Source organism: Glycine max, chromosome 14, assembly GCF_000004515.6.
Source record: "Glycine max cultivar Williams 82 chromosome 14, Glycine_max_v4.0, whole genome shotgun sequence".
Classification (NCBI taxonomy): domain Eukaryota; kingdom Viridiplantae; phylum Streptophyta; class Magnoliopsida; order Fabales; family Fabaceae; genus Glycine; species Glycine max.
In genome coordinates this window covers 28,218,362-28,241,972 of record NC_038250.2, presented here as the reverse complement: position 1 = coordinate 28,241,972, position 23,611 = coordinate 28,218,362, and the positions used below count along the sequence as shown (strand labels likewise).

At 28.4% G+C, this 23,611-nt stretch overlaps 1 protein-coding gene and 1 long non-coding RNA gene across 2 annotated transcripts; one reads left to right on the top strand and one right to left on the bottom strand.

Moving 5' to 3' along the window:
* The first annotated feature begins 2,796 nt into the window (after nucleotides 1-2,796).
* On the top strand, nucleotides 2,797-4,989 carry LOC102669507 (uncharacterized). The gene is made up of 4 exons (XR_418041.3): nucleotides 2,797-3,038; nucleotides 3,326-3,413; nucleotides 3,853-3,886; nucleotides 4,079-4,989. It is a non-coding gene; the product is annotated as an uncharacterized lncRNA (long non-coding RNA).
* A 4,162-nt stretch (nucleotides 4,990-9,151) lies between these two features.
* Nucleotides 9,152-11,616, bottom strand: LOC100776432 (uncharacterized). Its single transcript, XM_006596141.4, has 2 exons — nucleotides 11,208-11,616; nucleotides 9,152-9,857 (listed from the first exon to the last, which is right to left on the bottom strand). Exons 1-2 carry the CDS (start codon nucleotides 11,485-11,487, stop codon nucleotides 9,574-9,576), a joined length of 564 nt encoding a protein of 187 aa, XP_006596204.1. The 5' UTR covers nucleotides 11,488-11,616; the 3' UTR covers nucleotides 9,152-9,573.
* Nucleotides 11,617-23,611: the final 11,995 nt, after the last annotated feature.

Here is a 23,611-nt window from a genome sequence, read left to right as displayed (position 1 = left end):
GTAAACGCAAACATAAAAATGAAACGAAGCATTTTCACTAGGTCTCGTTTCGCTTGCCCGCTCCCATTTTCGCTCTCTTCCCTCTCCCTCTGTTATGCCGAAAACCGATACGACACCGCTCGCCATTGCATCTTCCACGACACGATTCGATCTCTTGTCTTTCCCTCTTGCTTCCGATTCACATTTATTCTATTCTAATTTTCAAAACCTAAGCCGTTAATCTACATTCCCTTGAGCTCATAATTAGTAGCACACTTATCGTGTTCTATAATTGTGCAATTTGTGAATTCTACTCTAAATCCTTTCTCGCTTATGGAATCTGCACTTGCAGATTATTCTCGATGACGTGTTTTGATTGGTAAAGTATGTGCGGCGAAACGAGGCATGGCAAAAGTGGCTAAACCAATTTTTGTGCCCTCGAGTTCTCACCAACTTGGCTCTGGACCTTTGAAAACTGGATCTATGGCTATAAAGAAGACACCGCCAGAACTTAGGGTAAGTTACCAAACTCTTGACCTCAATTTAGCATTCAATCTGTGTGATTATATTGAAGATGCTTCGGTTATCATAGTTCATTATTGATTTTATTATTATACATTTGTGAGTTGTGACATTTAATTTCATTTTCACTAGTCCGAGGATTGGTTGCTATATGTGCTTTTTGCTTGACTAGGTGCATGCTCTCAAGGTGTTTTTGCCTTGAAGATAATGTATAAATGGTTGCCTTGAAGTAAAATATTCCCCAGGATTATGATTTGGGAGTAAACTATGCAGACTTATTGTTTGTGATGAGTCGCATCTTTATTATTTGTCATGTAGTATTGCATATGCTCATTTCTCATTTCAATTGAAATGGAGTTTGTATTTTGATGCCTCCCAATCCACATGTAGGAATAGCACAGTTTCAATTTTAGAATCAAATAGTAATTTCTTTCTTTCCATATGAACAACTAGTATTTAAATGTGGTGAAGGTAAACATTTAATTTTCAATCTGTACATTCTTGACAAGGAGAGCTGTTGAAGCGGCCAAGTGTTGTGGACTTTACTGATGAATCTCAACCCCCCTTGGCTGATCCTACAAAGTAAGCTTATGCTTCCCTTTCAATCTACTGCTTCTTAATTTGCTTAGAACTTGCTTGATTTATGTTTGCAGGATCACTGAAGTGGACAATGGATTTAAAAAATCAAAGTTGTGGAAGCCCCCTAGATACACAGACACACGGTTGATGAAATATTTGCTGCCAAAAAGTCTAGGTTTAAAATTGCATCTGGCAAGGAAAATGCAAAGGTTATTATGTTTTTGTCCAATTTATGACTCATTTAGTTTATTCAGTTGGCATCTTCATTAAATCATTGATCCCAAGATGTTAATGTTTTTAATACTACATCTTATTGTTATTTATATTTATTAATCCACCATTGGTAATTCATTATCTTTTTGCCTATATATAGATTCAGATATTATCGAGGGGGCTTCACAGATTTCACTTAATTGTCCAATAAGATATGTTGTGATCTTCTTTGTTCATGACACCAGTCAATGATAACTTTTTCTTTCTTGATTCCTTTGTGTTGTATCCTTTGTATCTGTTCACAATTAATATGTTGATGGTCTAATAACGTGGTTGTCGTGTACAGAGTACTTGATAGAATATCTATGAAATTAATTAATTTGGTTGCTCTATCCCTTTATGAATTCTCTGTAGTCTCTTGTCTTCTCCCAAATAGTTGCTACAAATACACTAGAAGAATGAATCTCATTTGAAATTTATGTTATATGCATGAATTTATGTATTTTTTTTAATAGTTGGTAGACTCTAATAAACAATACCCTTGGCATTTGATGCAGATTTGAGGAAACTTTTTTTAGCATGATTTTGACAAAAAAAAATTAACCTTAACTTAATTCTTGAGTTAAAATTTACACCCAATCCACGTAAAAAAATTAATCTATCATACAAATAAACTCAACACTCAAAAGAAATAATATTAACAAAAGATTCTTCATAAATAACATTAACTAAATACTGCACATAACCCCACTTACTTTTACGTCAAATCACCACTAACCTTTTTAATCTTCCATTTGCTTAAAAAAAAACATTTGTTTTCTCGTACACGTTAATGAAGGTCGCAGAACAAGAACAGAGGAGGAGTATTTAATTTCATTTAATTATTACCTAAAACTGAAATTTAAAAGGAAAATTGGGTTTTGTTTTGTGTCTCCTACAACGTTCAGCTTTTATGTTTCAAGAGACACAACACACATTTAATTATTACCTAAAATTAAATTTCATTTTTAGTTCCTATTGTTTTTAAGTGATTTTATATATGCATAAACTGTTTAATTATAAGTGATTTTATATATGCATAAACTGTTTAATTATTGAGCAATGTTTCTTTCTCATGCAGAAGAAATGGAGTGTGAAATGGATGAAAAGGAGAGAAAGGGGAATAGGTGAAAAAAAAGTAAGAAATGTGATAATTATTACCTTTTTAAGTTCTCAATTAATTAAAAATCCCTTTTTATATAGCTTTTAAAATATTTATTATTTCCTATTAAAAATATTTATTATCAAAATTAAAAAATTAATATTTATCATAATTTATGATTTAATAATAATAATAAAATATACTTCCAGTATATATATATATATATATATATTAATTATTTTCTCTTACTTTTTTAATGCAAATTTTTGTTACTGACAATGCCAATAACTAGAAACTAAATCAGCCCAAAAAGAAAGTATCGAAGAATTCAAGATTTTTGCTAAATTAAAAACTTGAATCATACGTGTCATGAAGCATAGGCGAGTAGACAAGGGGAAGGTGTGGTTATCAAAATGCAGCTTCTCCTTTGGAAGAGTAGGGATAGGGACAGGTCTAATGGCGGTGCTGAAGAAGTTTGTTTGTTCAACAATTACCTTAACACCAAATTGATCTTCGGTCTGGGTTGCAATTGAAATGCTGAAGCTCTACGAGGCTTATAAGTGAATCCTTGGTATCTTTCTCATAATCTTTGTCCTTGTAAAAGGTGAAAACATATATTTTTTTTTATTATTGTTGTAGTTATTTTGTTTATTGAGTGTGCTCTATATTGGTCATACATCATAAGCACTGCAAGTTTGATTTTTGATGTTTCATTTTTTCTTTTATTCCACTTACTTGTTTGATGTGTCAAGTATTAAGATCTGATCATTTGGGTTGTGGGCATGAAGATTATAATTTTTGACCATTTTTTTGAATTTCATTTCTTTGAACTGACATTGAAATCGAGTTTAAGTGTTGAATTAGCTCGCCTTGAATTTTTCGGTGTTGCAGGTCATTCATGACATACAGGAAATTCAGAATTTGTCGCTACTTGCTAAGCATTTAGTTTAGCACTACCCTTCTGCTTCTGCCACAACATGTGAGTTTCATCTCTTTCTGAGGTCACTTTAATTGTCTTATGGTGGAAGATGTTTTATATAGGACAAATTCTGAGTCTTGCGTAACAACTTTTTGTGTGTTGTGGATCAATTAACTTGCACTTCCCTTGCGAAATTATATATATGGTTAACAGTCTAATGTAATATGGAATCCAAGTTTTAGTTTATAGTACTATATTGTGTAGTGTTGTTCATTCAAGGATACAAATGCTTATTTTCTCTTTGGTTTTCAGTTTGACTTAATTATTATTTAAGTTTGTATTTTGTCTCTATATAGATAGATCTCGTGTGTTTCTAGTTAATGAAAGTGGACCTAATTTAATTTAAATTGATATTTACTTTTTGTTTAATATTTTCTTTCCATTCTGAACTATCTTATAAATTTTATATTTTATTGAATTCCTATATTTTTTTATGTAGAAAAAGATGGCAGCTCGGGTCAACGCCGTGACAAGTGAGAAACTGACTGAAACTGATTGGATGAAAAATATTGAAATCTTTGAATTTTGCATGAGAATTTTCTAAATAGTTTTTACCTGCACCATACCTGAAATGGAGAAGATTGGTTATGTGATTTTCTTTTGAGTATTTATAATAATTGGTTTCATGTACTATGGTGTGGTACTAACTTGTGTATTATCTGTAGATTTTCTTGTTGCTGGAAATGTTGATGCACAATATTGGAGATCTTGTTCACCAGCTGGTGATTGATACAAGAATTATTCCTATTCTTGTGAAAATTGTGAAGAAAAAAGTGAGTATTTATCCACACTGACTATTGTTCTTTAGCAAAGTGAGTATTTATTCCTATTCTTGTGAAAATTGTGAAGAAAAAAGTGAGTATTTATAAAAGCAGAAAATCAAATGACGTTGGAAGATCATACAAACAAGGTGCATGATCTCTCATTTACAGTGTGATTCAGGAACATTTGCAGGTCTATTACTTTGTCTCCAACAAGTTTTGGTAGGATTTTTTACTGTTTCAAGTTATATTGCTAGTATCTGTTGATCAATTGTCTTTCTTTTCTAGTAGGGAATTGTCGAATGTTTTAACATGTTCCTGTAGAAAATGAATGTTAAATGTTTAACTACATATTCTTAAAGCTTATTTTCAAACTTCTTAACTTGACAGGGAAATAGTGAATGGAAAGATTGGTACCTAAGTGTTTAATCTAATCGGAATACTGTGGAAAATGTCTACCAATGGTCGTGTGGTATGTTGCATTTCTTAATTGTCATTGTCTTGTTATATCCCCTGCTTGTGATCTTTATATCCAATATGAGAATGAGCTGAAAAATTATCATTAATTTGTTATTTCTTTGAATGACATCATGCTTTTAGATGTCCTGGTTAGAAGCATCAGAGGTTTCACTCCATATTGAAATTCTATTCTCTTTTCTTTAGCCATGCATAAACTTAAAGTCATAACAACTATTAGAATCATCACAAGTTTTATTAACTTTGTCTTTTTAACATCGATCTTTTCTACTTGTTTTGTTCATAATGGCCACAAGCTAGTATATGAAATAGTTACAAAGATGATTTCTATGGTGTTATATCAGTAGATTTAATTGTGAATGCATGGAATCGGCTCAGTTCGGCTTGAAAAGAACTTTAAATAATTAATGTAAACAAACTTGTATGTTAGAAAGTACAAAAGGTAAGAAAATTTTAAATTCATTACATAAAATTTAATTAATTTCATATTCTCACGTGTTTATTGCAAGTATTTGAAGAACTTTTCTATTGTGTAAATAAAAAAAAAAGTAGCTCCAATTAAAAAAATAAAAAAAAAGGCATTTTACAACAGTTCTGAAAAGACCGATGTAGAATGATAACCATTCTAAGATGGTCTCGTGTCAAAGACCATCTTAGAATACTAAAATAGCTCCAATTAAAAAACAAAGAAGCATTTTTCATCGGTTCTAAAAAGATCGATGTAGAATAATGATTGTTCTAAGACGGTCACGTGTCAAAGACCGTCTTAGAATGCTGAGCATTCTACATCGGTCATTTAGACGCGACCGTCGTAGAGTATCTAGCATTTCTACATCGTCGGTCTTGGGCAGCCGTCGTAAAATAATCTTTCACATTTTACGACATCCCTAACGATGGCGATCGTAAATCGATGTAGTATGCTAGAAATAATCGATGTAGAATCCCTTATTTCTAGTAGTGTAAAGAAAAAGAAAGTGATAATAGATATCATCTGGAACAAAAAAGAAAGATATAAAAAGGAAATACAAGAAAAAGTGAATGGCTATTTAACAGTTTTATTTCTACACATCTCGTAAAAAGTAATTTATATGATACTTAATTCGACTATTATTAAAAATGGTAAATTATATTTTAATTAATTAAATATTAATTTTAAAAAGATAAATATTATCATTAATTTGATTACTTTAAAAAAGGCAAAAATTTACCTTAAAATTATATTTTACCCTTAAATGAAATAAAATTTAGGATCTAACAAATTAGTCCAATGGAAATATAGGTCCAACAAAAAATTACTGACATTTATGTCCAATAAAAAATTACTAACATTTTGATACAATGAAAAATTACTAATATTTTGGTCCAATGGAAATGTAATGACATTTTTATCCAAAAAAAATTACTCACATTTTCCTCCAAAAAAAATAACTCACATTTTCATCCAACAAAAAATTACTGACATTTACATCCAATAATGATAACTTACTGATATTTTTGTCTAATTTATTCATCATGATCACGTTGACAATCATTTCTGTGACAAATTTATTTCTATATACCAAGTAGGCTATTTTATTAACGGTAATAAACAGAAGTTAATGGTCGAATAAATTTATCGCATTTTTTACACTTTTGAAAACTAAATTTTGAATTTTAATCTTTCATGGACGAATTTATCAACGAATTATATATTAAGGAAAAAAAAAATGACTATCTACCCTATATTAAATGAATCAAATATTATATACACATGCTCTTTGAGTTGTGCCTGCGCGTCCCAATCTTCGTCTAAGCTTGTCTTTTGTAGTATTATTTCATTAATAAATACCCAAAAAACTAAATTTATGTTTACTAAGGCCACTCATAAGTTCTTCAATATATATAGCAAGCATGTGAGCCCTAACTTGCAACATAAATAGAAATCTCTCATTCCACATTATTAAATATGCATGGGCACAACGTCAACATGGGGAAGGTTCTCATTCTAATTGAATAGAGACTTTGAAAGCAAAGCTGAGATAAACTAACTGGGCTTGCAATTGCAAAGCATGTGGATCATATCCAATGAAGATAAGTGAAAACAGCCCAATGCATTGAATGACACTTTGCTCTCTGACATGACGGAGACACCTCACCTTCGTTTGTAGTTTTTCCGCTTTATCTTTCAATTGTACTAAAATCCACATGCAAGGGAATAAATGAGGTGCTCACCTACCACCAAAGGATGAAAGCAGGTTTTAGGTCCAGTCTAAAACTCTAGAGAAATAGGGACAAATTGTGTCATGATAAACTTGAGCTGAATTCCGGTAGAATGGGAAGAGATATGAAAAAAAAAAACAATAAATGTTATAAGAAATGTTTAAAAAAAAATAAAAGAAAAAATAGAAATAAAATAGAGTAAAAATTAACACTTTGATTGATAGAGATAAAGTTGGTGAGAAATATAGATAGGAGATTAAAAAAATAGTTTTTTTGGGTTAAAATGAAAAAAGGGATAGAAATTAAAAAGTTGAACGTCCTGAAAATAATTCCACAATAAAATGGTGAGAAATGGAAGGAAAATGCTCATTGGCTGTGTGCTTGTTACATCTAACAAAAAAAAAAAAAAAATATATATATATATATATATATATATATATATATATATTATTTCTCTTAAACTAAACACTTTTATTTTTATTTTATTTCTTTCTTTCCTTTTTACATTCACTATACTAAACACATCTTAAATGAAAGCAAAAATATATATTTTTATAATTTTTATAAGGAAAATATTAATAGTACCTTTAGAATATTAGTTAAAAAATTAAAAGAAAAACTTACTCAAATTATTTATGCACTTTTGTGATGTCTAAATTATTTATTTATTTTAATTTCTTAATCAATGTTATAAAAAAGCCGGTTTCAAGATCTTTTCTAAACTTATTGGGCTATTTACTTCGGACTATTATCAATCATATATTTTTGGAATTTTCTTCTTACATGGAAGAAAATTTCTACATCCAATACTTTTTTAAAAAAAAATTAAAATTACTCTTGTTAATAAACATATTAATTTACAATTCGTATGATTTATGCGGATTGTAAATTTGTATCACCTAAATTTTAAAAAAAAATTAAAAAATATATTTTTAATTCTTTTTTAATAAATTTAATTATTTTTTTATAATTATTACTTTAAGTAGATTGTTGTTTTTAGCTTTATTATAATTAATTTTAATCTGTATTTTTTAACATATATAAATTTTAAATAAAAATTATAAGTTTAATAAAAATTTATATACGTAAAAAATTTAATTATTAGATTAAAATTAATTGTCATAAAATTTATTATTTAAATAATGTGCATTAAATATATATTATAAATTTTAGTTTTATATATAACGACATTAATTATTTTATATATAATAATAAGGGCAAAATAGAAATCTACTTAATGTAATAATTATTGAAAAACTAAAATTAAATTTATTTAAAAAACATTATTTTTTTAAAATTTTCATAAAAAAAATTTAGTTGATATGAATTAACAAATCCATGTGAATCATTGAAAAAGTGTTGATTGTAGAAAAAAAAATTTGGGCAAGAAAATCCATATATTTTCCCGTTTCCAACGATATAATGGTGCCTCAGTTTCCGTGTGTCCTCCCTAATCTATTGCACGTAGTCTGTTGAAGTTTACTTCGTGTCTGTATAGTCAATCTCGTGTAGTCGGTGAAGCTTTTCTCTATTGATCCCTTCCACTGTTGATCCTAATGTAGCAACTTTAATGGTCCTACGAAAATGACCTTCCATAACTATGGCAACATCAAACTAATTACAATGACCTAATTGGATGGGATAAACATAGTTGGGTTTGAGGATTATGAATGAAATTAATTTGCAATTTATATTTTTTATTTTTTTTATCTGGACAATAGATATTTTCTATATTATTGAAGTCAATTCTCTTTGAAGGATGAATTACTATTTTAGTATTTGAAAGTGTAAAATATCATTAAATTAGTTCTTGAAAGTAAAATAAAAAAATTCAAATAAATTCATATGTTATCATTTTAGTTTTTAAACTTAACTATTTATTATCACGGTTGTTCTTTAAAATATTTTAATAGTAGCACTAAAGCTAATGACATATTGCACTCTCATAAATATTTTTTGAATTTTATTACTTTTAGATTCATAGTAAAAATGCCTTAAAGTTTTGAGGACCAATTTAAATATTCATCCCTCTTTCAATAAGAAATATTCACATAATAAAACTAGTTTTTTTTAATGAAAATTTTCTCTATATGCAAACATAAAACCTAAAACCTTACTAAAAAAAATTAAACACGACCCAATCGAATAAAATCAAATTTGAATTTTATTTTAAAAATTGAGTTCACAAGACATTTTCCAACTATCAAGACTAGCCCTATAGCACAATGTTTATAGGGCCCTTGTGCTTAATTTGTTTCCCAACATGGGTACCTAACATGGGGTATTTTTTGCAGTGCCGTATGGAAAGGAAGACCCAAATGTTATCTTATTTACAGCTAGCCTGTACTGTCCATACCATAACAACTAGAAAAAAAAAATAAAAAAAAAATACCGAAAAAAAAATACATAGCAAAAAAGAATTACAAGAACCTTATTCTCAAGTCCTCAAAGCATGCAAAGCACTCCCTATTTTTTTTAACTTTCATCTATCTAAAGCACATTTTCAAGAGATCAAATCAACAAAGCTATTTTTGACTCTACCTTCTTCGAAATAGTATTATACCATGTTTGTTATAACTTCACATCCACGCTGAGGAGTAGTAAGTAGTAAGTGGTAACCCCAATCCCACAAAAGGGTGAGAGAGAGAAAAAGCAAGTGTTGGTGTCACTTTCGTTTTTTAACCCCTTTATTCCACGGTCTTCCTCTTTGTCAGGGTTCTCATTCAACCCTTTCTATTAACCTTCACTCCTTCAACGTGGCCCACACCACCACCCTTATTGGACCTCTTCCATGGGATGAAGTGGACCAAACGGCCCATACGCTTTCGCCATCTAAACGCGTTATTTGACTTGCCATGCTCTACCACGCTCTTGCTCTCCTTGGCGTCCTTGTCTAGGACCTGGCTCTCTACACGCACCTTCTTGGACATATTTGAGATGGCGGTGGTGTTGCTCTTCTCCCATGAGGCCACTCCATTTTCTTCAAACTTGATTGAGATGAATGAATCTGAAAAAAGTTCAAGCAATTCCACATTGTCATTATAATTTGTAGATATATCAAGAAACATGCCCACAAAAAAAGAAAAAATTAAAGATTAAACACATACTCACATTTTACATTATCATCTCATCACAAGTAATATAATAAATTTATTGATTTTTATAAAAAAAACATCAAGTATTGTTTTTTATTGGTTCACACCGACAAAAGTGTATGGATGGGGGGAGAAAATAAAATGTTGAAATTAAATGATACAGAGAGATGGGATGGCTGTAGAGGGATTGTAGAGAATCCAAACTCTTGTCAGTGTATTATGGCCATTAAACTCTAAAAAGAATATTCTTGACGAGTTCTTCAAAAGAATTAACAAAGCTATAAAGTAGGTTAAGAATTGGTTAAATGTTAAATTGTGTAGTACTATTACACATAATACAAAGCTGTTTTGATGTAAGATTACACAACAGAATAAGAAACAAAACCAGCCAAATGTAATAGATAATTAGATAGATTTTCTCTAAATTAATATAATACACAAACTAACCAACTTCTGCATCTATATGATCAATTTTATCGAAGTTAAAAGCGGGTTCGTAATCAAATTTAGTTGGCGCAATTTTTCTTGAAACTGTATTAGACACTGACAAATATATCTTCAATAATAGCATCCTATATGTCAGAAACATGAATGACATCTCGCCCAATAATTTGTTTTGTAACTCAATTCCCCAACAAATCTATAATCTTACATAAAATATATTTTCAGTGACATAATGCTCTACTTGTCGTTTGCGTATGACTCCCACACGCCACGCCAAGAAGAAGAATTGAAGAAGAATTAAAGAATGGTTGATAAAAAAGGGAAAAAAGAAAAAGAACAAGAATGAAATACTTGAAAACCTTCACCCTTGGAACTCTTAGCAGCTACGCTTTTGACCTTAATTCCATCATCACCATAATCTAATCTTGCACATGAAGATACACGCACATGCACTTCTATGCTAATTCTCCATCAATTATTAGCAAATTTTCAACCACCATGAACATTAAACAAGGAAAAATGAAATAGAGAAAAACTACCCACCGATGCTAACACTTATAGATTTTAATCCCACCCAAGAAAATCTTTCCGATGAAAAATATTTATTGTGAAAATCATAAGAGAATGTAAAAAAAAAATAAACAAAATAATTTTACACATCCCAATAAAAATATTTTTACTTAAGTTCATTAACAAGTAGCCTTACTGGTTAGTATTTACCTAAAAATTATAATTAAGCATATATAGAGATAAAAAGAAATAAGAATAAGAAAATTAGACAATAGAAATAGCAAGCAATGTGTAAAATAAGGTCTTTCCTTCTGGGCTGGGAGAGGCATCATCTTGATCATAGTAGTAGTTGTGAGATTTTAATTGGTGGCGAGTGAAAAGAGAACCAAGAGCAAAGATCTTGTGAATGGAAGCTGAAGCCTTCCTCTGAGTGGAACTTTGAAGCCTGTGATGGTGATGATGGTCTTGATTTGCAGCCAGTATGAGGAGCCTCTCATTCAAGCACAAGGGGCACACTCCAACAACCACTTGTTTTGGGTGGAAATAGCAACATCCTTTTTCCTCCTTGTTGTATGCATTTCTATTCATGTTTTTGGTTCACAATAAGGAGAGGAGAAAGGAGACAGGGCAGTAGAAGAAGAATGGAGGAAAAATGAAAAGCTAATACCAATGTGATGTGAAATACTAATTAATTAAAAAAGAAAGAAATGTAGTGTGAGGTATTGTTTAGAATATATATAAGTGGGAAACCGAATGAAAAATCATAAGCATGGACCCAGTGATGTGAGACTATATGTAATACCGTTTGATGAATTGCATTTGTACAAAAGAAAAAAAAGTATAACTGTAGCACGTATGAGATGAAATGATTTATGTTATTAAAAATATAAAAAAAAATAGTATTGCAAAGTCTTTTGTAATTAATAAAATATTGCTTGTACTATTTTGCTGGGCTGCAGGGGTGATTCAGAAATTTAATGTAGTAGATTACCGCTCTATGGTACGGTCGTATGGAAAATGATATATAATTATATAAAAAAAATATGATATAGTCGGAAGCTGAAGAGAGATTATAACTGAGATAAATGCGATAAAACTGCCCCACCTTACTTCATAGGCTTTTTGCATCAAAAGTTTTATTGCTTTATAAGATTTTAATCATAATTTTCAAGTAAAATTATCATTTCACTCTTCAAAAAATTCCTTGCAATTAATTATTTTTTATAAACAATTAGTATTGTATTTTTTTTTAGGCATCGAACAATTAATATTATATTTAGCTTTGATTTAATTTAAAATGTAATGTTGACCTAATCTGAAATGTTTAACTTTGACTTTGGTTGAGTTCTAATTTGTTTTTCACAGTAGTTTTTTCTCTTAGTAGAACTGAGATAACAGAAAAAATAAATCGATACCAACATTATATCAACGGGTAAAAGTCGTTACAAATTTAATTTGGATAGTTTAGCGAGTACTAGTGGGTAAAACAAATCAGTACCAAAACTTGGTGTGATTATCTCTTTCCTTATATGTTTTATAGCTTTATTTAAAGTTTGTATAAAGTGATTGATTAATAGGAAGAGAGTTATTTTCTTAGCATTAAAAGTTGGTAAACAGATATTTGCGTAAGACGTTTTTATAAAAGCTTTAAGTATAGTCCTACGAGTAAGACGATTCAAAAAGTTTTAAAATACAGTTCAACCCCCTTGTCTTTTTTTCTATAACTAACACCTACCATATGTCTAAAGGTCACTAAATAGCTCAAAGAATGCTATACCAAACATATGTGACATAATTGTCAACAAAGATGGAGGCTATTTCACTTCACAAATGTTCTTTCACTTCTCCTCGATCCATGCGATAGAGGCTATCGTCTCCACTCGTGTCGACAAAATTGACGACGATAACCTCTTCTGTCTCCTTTGCCACCTCTATTGTGTTCACCACAGGCCACATATGTCCCCCGCTTTGAACTACACCTCTAAGTGTCTTTGTAATGATACATTTTTGTGACTAAACATGTGGATAAGTGTTAACTCTTTGACAGACGTACCGAATCATACAAGTAGTATAAAATAAAAGTTCAAGTATCGTATTTACAAATATCTGCATAATACTTGTCAAAATAGCAACATTTCACTAGCTATGAATATCGAAACAATAATTTTAATTGGAATGCAATAATGTAAAAAGCAAAAACATGAATAAACAGAAAATTAAAGAGCAAAAGAAGAAGAAACTCTTTTTCGATAATTTTTACAAACACTTGGAATGTGGTAAAAATAAGTAAAACAACAATGAACAAAAGTGTTGGAGTTGACTTCACCAAACCATTCTCTCATGCATACAAAGGTCACTATTTAGCTTAAGGTTAACTATCAACTCATAAAATTCCTCAAACCTCAATTCCTTGGATGGAAAGACCCTAAGCCTCTCAACTAAACTATCAATCCTTTGCATAGCCTAACTAAGTGACTTGCTATAGGTACAATGTTAAAAGATGACTAACAAGTTTTGCTCTATTCCTAACAACAAAATCCATTAAGTGTTCTTCTCCATTTATAGATTCAAATATATTTTTCAATTATATTGAAATCACAAAATCAAGCAATCAATAATTAAGCCAAGGAAAACATTAAGAATAGAAGAGAACACTTAATAATGAACAATATATATATAGATTAATAACTAAAATGTAAACATGAGGATGGGTTCCATTACATCAACCCCACCAAGGATGAACTTAACTACATAACTATAAGAAGAAGAGAAATGATGCAAAAGATGAATAGAGATGGTAGGCAATCATGAAGAGTAAGGGAGAACTTTCCAACCTTCACCCAAACCCTAGATAGCTCCCCCAACCAAATCTGATTGAATCTCCTTCATTTTATCCTTTCATTTTAGCTCACCAATGCCACCTCAACAATCCATGCGCTTAGCCTCAAACTGATAGCAACAAAGGAGTTTTCTAATGCTTCTAGGCAAAGCCTCGACTTTTTAGGCTTAGCCTCAAGATGGAAGATGCAAAATAGGTGAAAATTGACCTTGAAAACTTGCTTTCAAAGGTGAGGCTAGATCTTTCAAATGTTGTTTTTCCAAAATCTTCAATTCTTCTTCTTTTCTTACAATTAAACATTAAAAAGATAATAAATTCCTAGTGGATTAAAAGACTAAACATATGTCTAATTATTAGTGAAATTAGTATAAATTAAACCAAACAAAGTTTTAAGTTAGAAAAATGTAAGATAAATAAGTATACTGGGCCTTTATCAATAAGTTGTTTGGGAACTTCAGCTTTATGGTGGAGAAGTACTTCATGGCAAAAGGATTTAACGATTTTAAAGAAAAGGGTGGATTTGATACATTCTAATACATCTTCATCTCAAGTTCATGGCTGGATGTGAATTGGGAACGCTTCTCTTAAGAAAAAGGGTGGATTTGAGAAGAAAAAAAATGTCTGCAAAGGTGGTTTCAACGAAAGAGAGAGCAAGCTACAAAGACTAGAGGGTTTAAGAAGTAATTGAGAAAGCACACATTTTATTTAATTTGAAAGGGTTTTTAAAAGCTTTTTTCATTGGTTAAATCTTTTACCCAAATTTAACCGATGAAAAAATTGATATTCATATAAATTACAAAAATATCCCAGCATCATATTCTAAATCAATTTATTAACAACTGTTACAGATCCAGCGATAATATAAAATGTTATTTTTGTACTATTGAATATAGTTGATGGTTCAAGGTGAATGTTGGGATTTTTGTTTTTGTTTCTTGTCATTTACCTTATTTCGAATACTTTTATACATTTAACTGTGTATTTGGATGTGTATTTGTAAAATCGATCATGAATGAAATTAATTTTAAAGAAATATATGTTTAAATATTTTTATTTCAAAATTCAGTTAATAAAAATCTATAAAAATGTGTATTTAACACAAAAGTTACTTCAAACATTAACTCAAAATCAACTATAAATTTATAGTCTATTCTTTAAATATAGAATCAAACATTATTAATTATCATTTTTAGAGAATAAAAAAAATATTTATCTTAAATTACATTAACTAATATTTTAACATGGTTCTATATCATTAAACGTGAATCCAAACAGTTACTCTAGATGTTTGCTGGCCTACTATAGATGTATCTCATGCTATTGTTTATCGAATCATTTCTTGTCATTTTGCTGTTTGGCAATTGGCACACGTTACCTTTGAATTCTTTCTACGCGTATTTCTCATTAATATTTTTGCATGCTTCTATTGATTACATCAATATTACAAGGCTTCTGTACATTTAGATTTGGCTTATTGCCGATTAAGATTTGACTTGCTAACAACAGAGTTTGTCGAGACATTATTTAGATTACAATTAATTTCTTTTAATAAAAAAACGTAAATTATAACTTTTTTATTTATTTATAGGAATTGAAAATAATATTAAGAAATTTACAATAACTCATACATATTTAATTCAATAACTAATTAAGTTAAATCCCTTTAACAATGTAAATCATGACTAAATTGGAATAAAAAAAGAAAAGAAAAATTATTATTAGTAAAACCGTTAATATATATATATATATATATATCATATAATAATAGTGTCTTGAAAATCTAGTACTATAATTCTATAAGAATTTGTTTATTAGATTCCATAGAATCTATCCTATTTACTATATTGTATTTAGTTATTTATTGTTTATCTTATCATTTATTCTAGGATAAAATATGTTTAGATTTTTAAAAAAAATTTAAAAAGTATTAATTTGATACTTATAAATTTTTTTTTATTAATTTGGTTATGTAAAAATAAAACATATTTTATATGGTCTTCAGTGATGACTTCATTAAATTATAATATGACATGTGACTAATGAACTTATACGTGTAATTTGATTATAAATTAATTAAATAATTTGTGATTGTTAAAATCCTTCAAAATGAATTAAACAATTTTTTGTTGATAAAAATCATCAAAAAATTATAATTTTTCCTCACTTCTTTTGCGATTATCTCCCACTTTTTGATGAGATTAGAGGAGAATATGAATCAATAATGAGTTTTGGTCTTTTGAGTATGCTTGGGAATGTAAAGAAAGAAAGCACTTAAGTCTTTAGTGACATAAAAGAACCGTCTAATGGAGCTACCATTCAGAACCATAAAAAAAGATATTTTATTTTTATATGGACCAAATTAATATGAAAAATTTTGTGAGGACCAAATTAATACTTTTTAAATTTTACAAGGACCCAAACATATATTTTCCCTTTATTCTATCTTATTAATATAATGGACTGCTATTTTTTAATGAGAAAAAAATTAGGTTACAAAGCAACATAATAAGATAAACTCTTTTCTTTCCTCCGTCTCACCCGTATTACCCCTATCCTCATTGTCCTCGTCATCATTATTATAAATATCATGATTGTCATCCATTATTGTTGCTACTAACATCATTATCACTACCACTCTTGTCAATGTCATTGTCATTGTCGTTACTGTCACCACTTTTATTATCATTGTCACTTATTATTATTACTACCACTATCACTATTATTTATCAACACCACTTATCACTATATAGTTGGTGTCAAATACAAGAATGATAACACAATAGTGTTATATAATATGTACTAAACATGAAATAAAATTAAAGACTCCTACTTTATCATTTTGTTATCTTACTCTTATATTTGATGATCATATATATTGAACATCAAACGATCCTTTAGTTTTCTATATTAATAGTTTGGAATTTCTTGGTTTATTGTAAATGGTCAATGACAATTTTATTATTTTTTATGGAAATCAATAAATTTTAATATGTATATATTGTCAATCTAAACAAGTTTATAATGGCAATCAATTATAAATCCTAATAAATATAATTTTTAATATAAAAAAATTTATTATTTATATTAGCAAGACATATATTGTTTACTCTTATCAATATCATCGCATGCAATACTTTTCTCTGACTTTCTAAATAAAAAATGTTTCTTAGAAAATTTTGAGTTGTCTATAATTTGAGGAAATGTAATCCCTCTTCTGCAGAAATGTCAAAATGTGTAATCCCTCTTCTGCAGAAATGTCAAAAGAAAGGAACAAAGATTTACTTTGATGCTAAGACTAAGCTTGTCATTTATGGGACCTACCTAGCATTGATAATTTTCCTTTTTCTAGTGTTCTCAAGTGTTTACATCCTTTCTCTCTCTTTTTTATCTTCTCTTTTTGACATATCATAAAGGATATTTTTCTCTTTCATTTATATGGCTCTATCTTTCTTATTTTTCTCTACGTTCTCCTATGTTTCCGCCGTTGGAGCACGACAATGATTCTGGCAAAACGGATCCGGCAATGTCGTTGGTTATAATAAGATCGAAGATTTTCAGTTTTTCACTAATAAAATACTACCATTAGTCTCCACAATCCGCAACGCCGTTGTCGTTATGCACCAAATGATATAGAAACTACAAAGAAACTTACAAATTTTGAACAAGTCATGCAGCAAGATTGGCCCGGCTTCCCCATTTATTAACCATACCAAACAAGCAACATGAAAAGGATATTCTAACCGATTAATACTGGTAGAGTATTTATTAATCTATGCATGAAAATTCTACGTTAAATTATTAGTAGTTTTTTTCTTTTATTTGCTTGGGTTTCTTAATTCAATGGGCCGGTGTCCTTTTCTTTTTCAAGATTGTTTGCACCATATGATGATGAATTAAAATTAATAATTGTATTTAAACTCTAAAAAATAGAAAGAAAGAAAAACATACCAGTGTAATTATAACGTAGAAATGAATAAGTTAAAGTTTAACCATCAAATGAGTAATATCTTATTTACCAATATTTATTGGTCTAATTAACTAAGAAATTTAATATTTGTAAGAAAAACATTGACTTCATAAGTTGAAAAATAATCCTTAGGAGAATTTTGTTAATTTAATTAGTACATCTGGCTGACCCAGCCCAACTCGAATTAGTAAAAAATTTCGGATGCTCAGAATTTAAGAAAAAAATTAAGTCAATAGCTCACTGTTATAAATTACTCTATTTCTTATTTTAATTATATTCTTAGTTATAATTATTGTAATTTATGTAAAATAGAATTCACTGCTGACTTAAGATTAACTAGGTTGAGGTTGTTCTAACTTATTTAATCAATGATCTTAAATTTAAATCTTAGAACATACAATTACTAATATACTCATTGGAAAAACTTTATCGTCCATTTGTAATAAACAATGATAAATAAGATATATTACCCATTTATCTTTAATAAATTGTCTTTAATACAGAATAGATGTAGTATCTAAAAAAATCGATATACTATAAAATTCATAATAACAAATCATTCTCGAATCATGATACTTTCCAAATTAAAATCCTTATTTATTTTTATAAGAAAATTAAGATCCTTATCTGCAGCACATCATAACGTCGTCTTTGGTATAAGCTAAATTATGACATGATAATTAAACTAATAACTTGAATCTAGGAACACAATGAGCAAAGCTTTTGGGGAGGAAAATTAAATGGTGTTCTTTGACCTTTACTATCTTTTCCTTTTCAAACACTAACTCACAATTTTGACCACCGCACAGACTTTCAAACAGAGAATAAATACTTGCCCGTAGTCATATCTCTAGGAACAAAGTCTTACCCAGGTACAATTGTGGACACAAAGTATGGTGGTAAAACAATCAGTGAGGTCATTAAATCTGAATCTTTGTACTCTTTTATCTGTCCAAATTGATTGAAATTTTAACAAGAAAAAATATTTCATATTAAGTGATATTATCGATTTTCAATAAAATATTAAGACAAAGGTTAATTAATGTTGAAAGAATATTAATTAAGAAATTTAAAGTAAAAATATTTTTTTTGGGAGATTGAAAACCGTGTTATCCATAATCATTTTTACACTCTCCTATAATTTATATCATAAATATTTTTTTTTTAGTTCTACAACCAATGATTTTTAAGCATTGGTTAGCAAAACTCAAATATTAAAACATTTTCTTTTTAACAAATATTGTTGTCTCAAAATAATATCTTGGTTTCTATTTTCAGATTGAATTACTTAATTCATTAAGATAAAAAAATAGTGATTAATTTAAATAATAACAATAAATTCATCCTAAATTTGTATGCTTTAATTTTCCATAAAGATGATTATCATCAATGTTTCCCTCTCTCTTCTACATGTATCTCAATATAAATTAATGCAAGGGACATAATTAATGGATTGGGTCTTATAAATAAAAGGAACAAAAACCACTTTAAAGTTGGATTTTATAAATAGGAACATAGTAGTACTCCCTCCTTTCTCTTTATAAGCAAAAAGTCAACTAATTTGTTTTTCTTAAATGCAAGTAAAATTTAACTATTTTTATCTTATTTAATGATATTATCTTTAAAATACTCCCTCATTTAATAGGAAGTTTTTGTTTAATATCAAATTTCAATGAAGAATAATTTAGGATAAAGGTTTGTGTTTTTAATTGAGAATGTACGAGGTCAGGTGATTTCTTGATCCTCCGCCGATACTTGCGGATTCAAAGGTACACGAAGGGGGACACCTTTTTTGTCGCTCAAACTGCAGCAAAAAATGCTATTCGAACAGTATCAGATCAAGGCATGCAACGAGCAAAAGTCATGATAAAAGGTCCTAGTCTCAAAAGAGATGCGACATTAAGAGCTATTCGTAGAAGTGGTATACTATTAAATTTTATACGAGTTGTAACTCCTATGCCACATAATGGATGTAGATCTCCTAAAAAAAGACGTGTGTAAAACTAAAAAGAAACATTGAAAAGATTTCAAGAGAAATAAACAAGTCAAGGGTTTGATCAAAATAATATATTACTATTTGAGAGAAAATAAGAGTATCTACTCGGACACTACAATGGAAATGTGTTGAATCAAGAATAGACAGTAAACGTCTTTATTATGGACGCTTTATTCTGTCTCCACTTATAAAAGATCAAGCCGATATAATAGGCATTGCAATGCGAAGAGTTTTACTCGAAGAAATAGAGGGAACATGTATCACACATGTAAAATCAGAAGAAAAAAAAATACCACATGAATATTCTAAATAAGTGTGAAATCAATTTTAATTCTCATAAAAGAGAATTAGAGGGAGTACATAATATTCTCTCCATCCAAATTGACTAATATTTTAAGGTTTTTTTTTTTGCACATATTAAGAAAACAAATGTTCTAAAAAACTTAGTATTTATTGGGGAATAATTTTACTAAAATATTATTGTTCTCTTTCATAATTTCAATAAATATACATATTATGACAAACCTTAACAAATGTCCTTAGGACATTGATTAAAAAATTAAAAGAATAAATATTTTTATTGAGATATGCAAAATTATCTTGCCTATGAATTGTTTTGTGTTTTCTTATAATTTCTACAATAAACTCTTACTCCTTTTAATTTTTTAACAGTGTCCTTAGGAAACCAAGGTATTATTAAATTTTTCAAGACAATAATATTTATCAAAGAGTGAAACTGAAATAAATATTTAAATATCTCACTTAAATGAGAGAACATCAATCAATTTGAATTTTTAAAATGTTAAAATCACACTTATTTTGAGATGGAGTAATACATCTATTGAAATTAACAAAAAGAATAAAAATAATTTAGTAAAATTACTCCTAATAAATGTTATTATCTTAAATATTTGTTTTTTTAGTATGTGTAAAAAAACATTAAACATCAATGAATTTGAGACAGAGAGAGTATGGATCCATGAATCAAATAGTTAGGATGAGTTTAAATAAAAGTTATGATAGTTTGGTACGTTAGAATGTGTGTTTTTCTGTTTAAGATGTTTTTAACCGCAATTCAAACACATAATTAGTATTTTTAATCCAATTTTGTTGAAATCTAAACTGTTTGATCTTTGTCAACAAGTTTCAATTTATTTATTAATTTTTAATTCTAACAAATCTAAATCCTACGGCAAGATTAAATTGTGTGCATGGCGTGTCAAACACGTGTCATTGACAGTAGTTATTAAGAATTGGTATGAATTTTCATCTCTTGCTCCTTTTGCCAACATGTCCCAGACAGAAGGTTTTGACCATTGACCAGTACATGTACTCACATCCTCTACATCATACATTTTGTATCAGTGCATTAATTGGGCCTATGGAGAGAGAGGGAATGGAAAAAGGATAGTAAAAAATAAACAGATGTAGCATAGGGATAGAAGAATGGAGTGTCCATGAAACAAACATAAGAAAAATCTCAAAGGTACATGAAACAGATCACATGGCTAAGAAGATGTAGGGACTGTTTCAGATCTGGTTGGCTACAGGTCACACTCAATGGTCCAAAGTTGGATTAAGGTCTCCTTCGTTTATACTACACTCTTTCATCCTCTACTTTTTTTTCTTTTTTTTTTTTGAAAAAGTAGTAGTATGAAGAGGTATTTACCATTCATGTTTAATATCTGATAATATTTGAAACATTTTCATTCAAAAGAGAATATATATATATATATATATATATATATATATATATATATATATATATATATATATATATATATATATATATATATATAGATCCACCTAAATAATTCTTCTTCTTCCTTTTCTTTTATTTAATCAAGGCCGATTACTTCTACCTTCATATATTATGAGATCCACCTAAATAATTCTTCTTCTTCCTTTTCTTTTATTTAATCAAGGCCGATTACTTCTACCTTCATATATTTAGTCTAGCTAGCTTGATTTCTAATGCATCCTATCATGAGTTTTAATAAAATCTATGTTAATTATTTTTAACAATTATCTTATACTAGCTTGATTTCTAATGCATCCTATCATGAGTTTTAATAAAATCTATGTTAATTATTTTTAACAATTATCTTATAATACTTGTTAGCAGACCAACAAATTATAAAACTGTAATTATTTTTTAATTAGCTACATTTTTGGATCTAGCTAATAAATGAATATATTTTTTAGATAAAACAATAAAAACTATAGTATTCATGTCTAACAAATAATACCTTTCATGGTTTTTATAAATTTTTTATATTTTATACTCGATTTGGTCCTTATTATAAGATACTTGGACATAAATCAAGTAGACCAATAAAAGTAATTAATTAAGTTGATTTTGTTAAAAAATTCTAAAAAATATTACTAATATATTAATGTTGTCCTTATTAATAACCATTGGGTTGTCATGGGTGATGTGAAAACATTAAAATCCAAAAATATTATGCACCTCTATTAAAAACATAAATATTTAGAGTATTTAATAAAGATAATTAATGGGAAAAAAGATTAAATACTTCATAAGAATTTTACATAAAATGTGTCTTGTAAAAATAAAAAGAATCATCATTTCCTTCTAAATTAGGTCTTATAATAAGGATAAGGATCGGAGGGAGTAGAATGTTTGAAGTTAATCATAAAATTATTTCCATTCAACATATCAAAATAATAATTTAATTTGATAAAGTATTCATAGGAAAATTAGTTAATAACCACAACCGTGATACTGTACGTAGATAGCTACTCCCAAAAGATCTTAACTATTTAATTTAAAAAATAATATTTATTTGAATTAAATTTTAAATTTTAGGACAAGTTACGAAAAAAATTTATGTAACCAAAAAAATATTTAGGATTTCTTATTTAACAATCAACTAATCCCTCAGTCTATTTTGAAATAAAATATTACCTTTCATTACAATTTTATGTCCAAGTTGGATATCGAACTTTAAACCTTGAGTTAAGGAATGCAAGTGTTGAATCACGTGCACCAATAATTTTTTATAAACAAAAATTAAGAAACAATTCAATTATTAAATACTTTTTTACAATGATTAAATTAATTAACATTACTAATTATTATTTATCTTCAAAATTCCACCAAAAATTACTAATAATTATTGCACAAATTATGAAAAAGCCAATAAAGTTCTTCCTTTAATATTCATTAGTTGCATATTTAGAACTTGATCATGAGTTAAGTTGGATAATCTCTCACGAGTTTATTCACACTCTCAATAATTATGTAAAAACATTATTAAATATACAATGATAGGCTAAATTATTTTAAGAAGCAAACGTTGAAGGAGTTTTATGTTTTTTATATAATAAATACATTTTTCATCAATAATTTTTTAACTTTTAACTTATACTCATAAACAGAAAATATAAAAACTTTTCATATAATTGAAACGTTTGTTATATAGAGAACTCTATGTATAGACTACTACTATTTAAGTCATTTTCTTACAAATGTCAATTTGTACAATGTTGCAGGAGGATTTTGAAATCATAAAATCCCAGCACATCTCACATGGTAATTTGATGAGTCACTATGTTTTAGATATTATTGTCAATATGAGTTCATCATATTTTGTACAGATCTGGTTGAGTGATTTTATCTTTGTACACATCTCACCTTTTCTATTGCTTTTTTTATATATATATAAAAATGAGATTTACTAATACCCACACACCACTTTTTCAATTGGTGTGCATTAGTAAGGTGCTTAAAAATTTTTGGAAAAAAAATCAGTCACCTTTTCTGTTTTAATATATTTAATGTAGGGGCATTATGGTAATTAAGTCATCAATATATATGTTGTAGGCTGGATTTGCATTATCTAGTTTGAAACACAAGGTATAAATACAATTCAAACCATCCTAACTT

Bases quoted from the DNA above. Each gene is read 5' to 3' on its own strand.
- LOC100776432 (XM_006596141.4), bottom strand. From the start codon at position 11,487: ATGAATAGAAATGCATACAACAAGGAGGAAAAAGGATGTTGCTATTTC. The intron at 9,858-11,207 runs GAAAGACCTTAT...AACTTTTTTCAG, and splicing joins TGCCTCTCCCAGCCCAGAAG to ATTCATTCATCTCAATCAAG.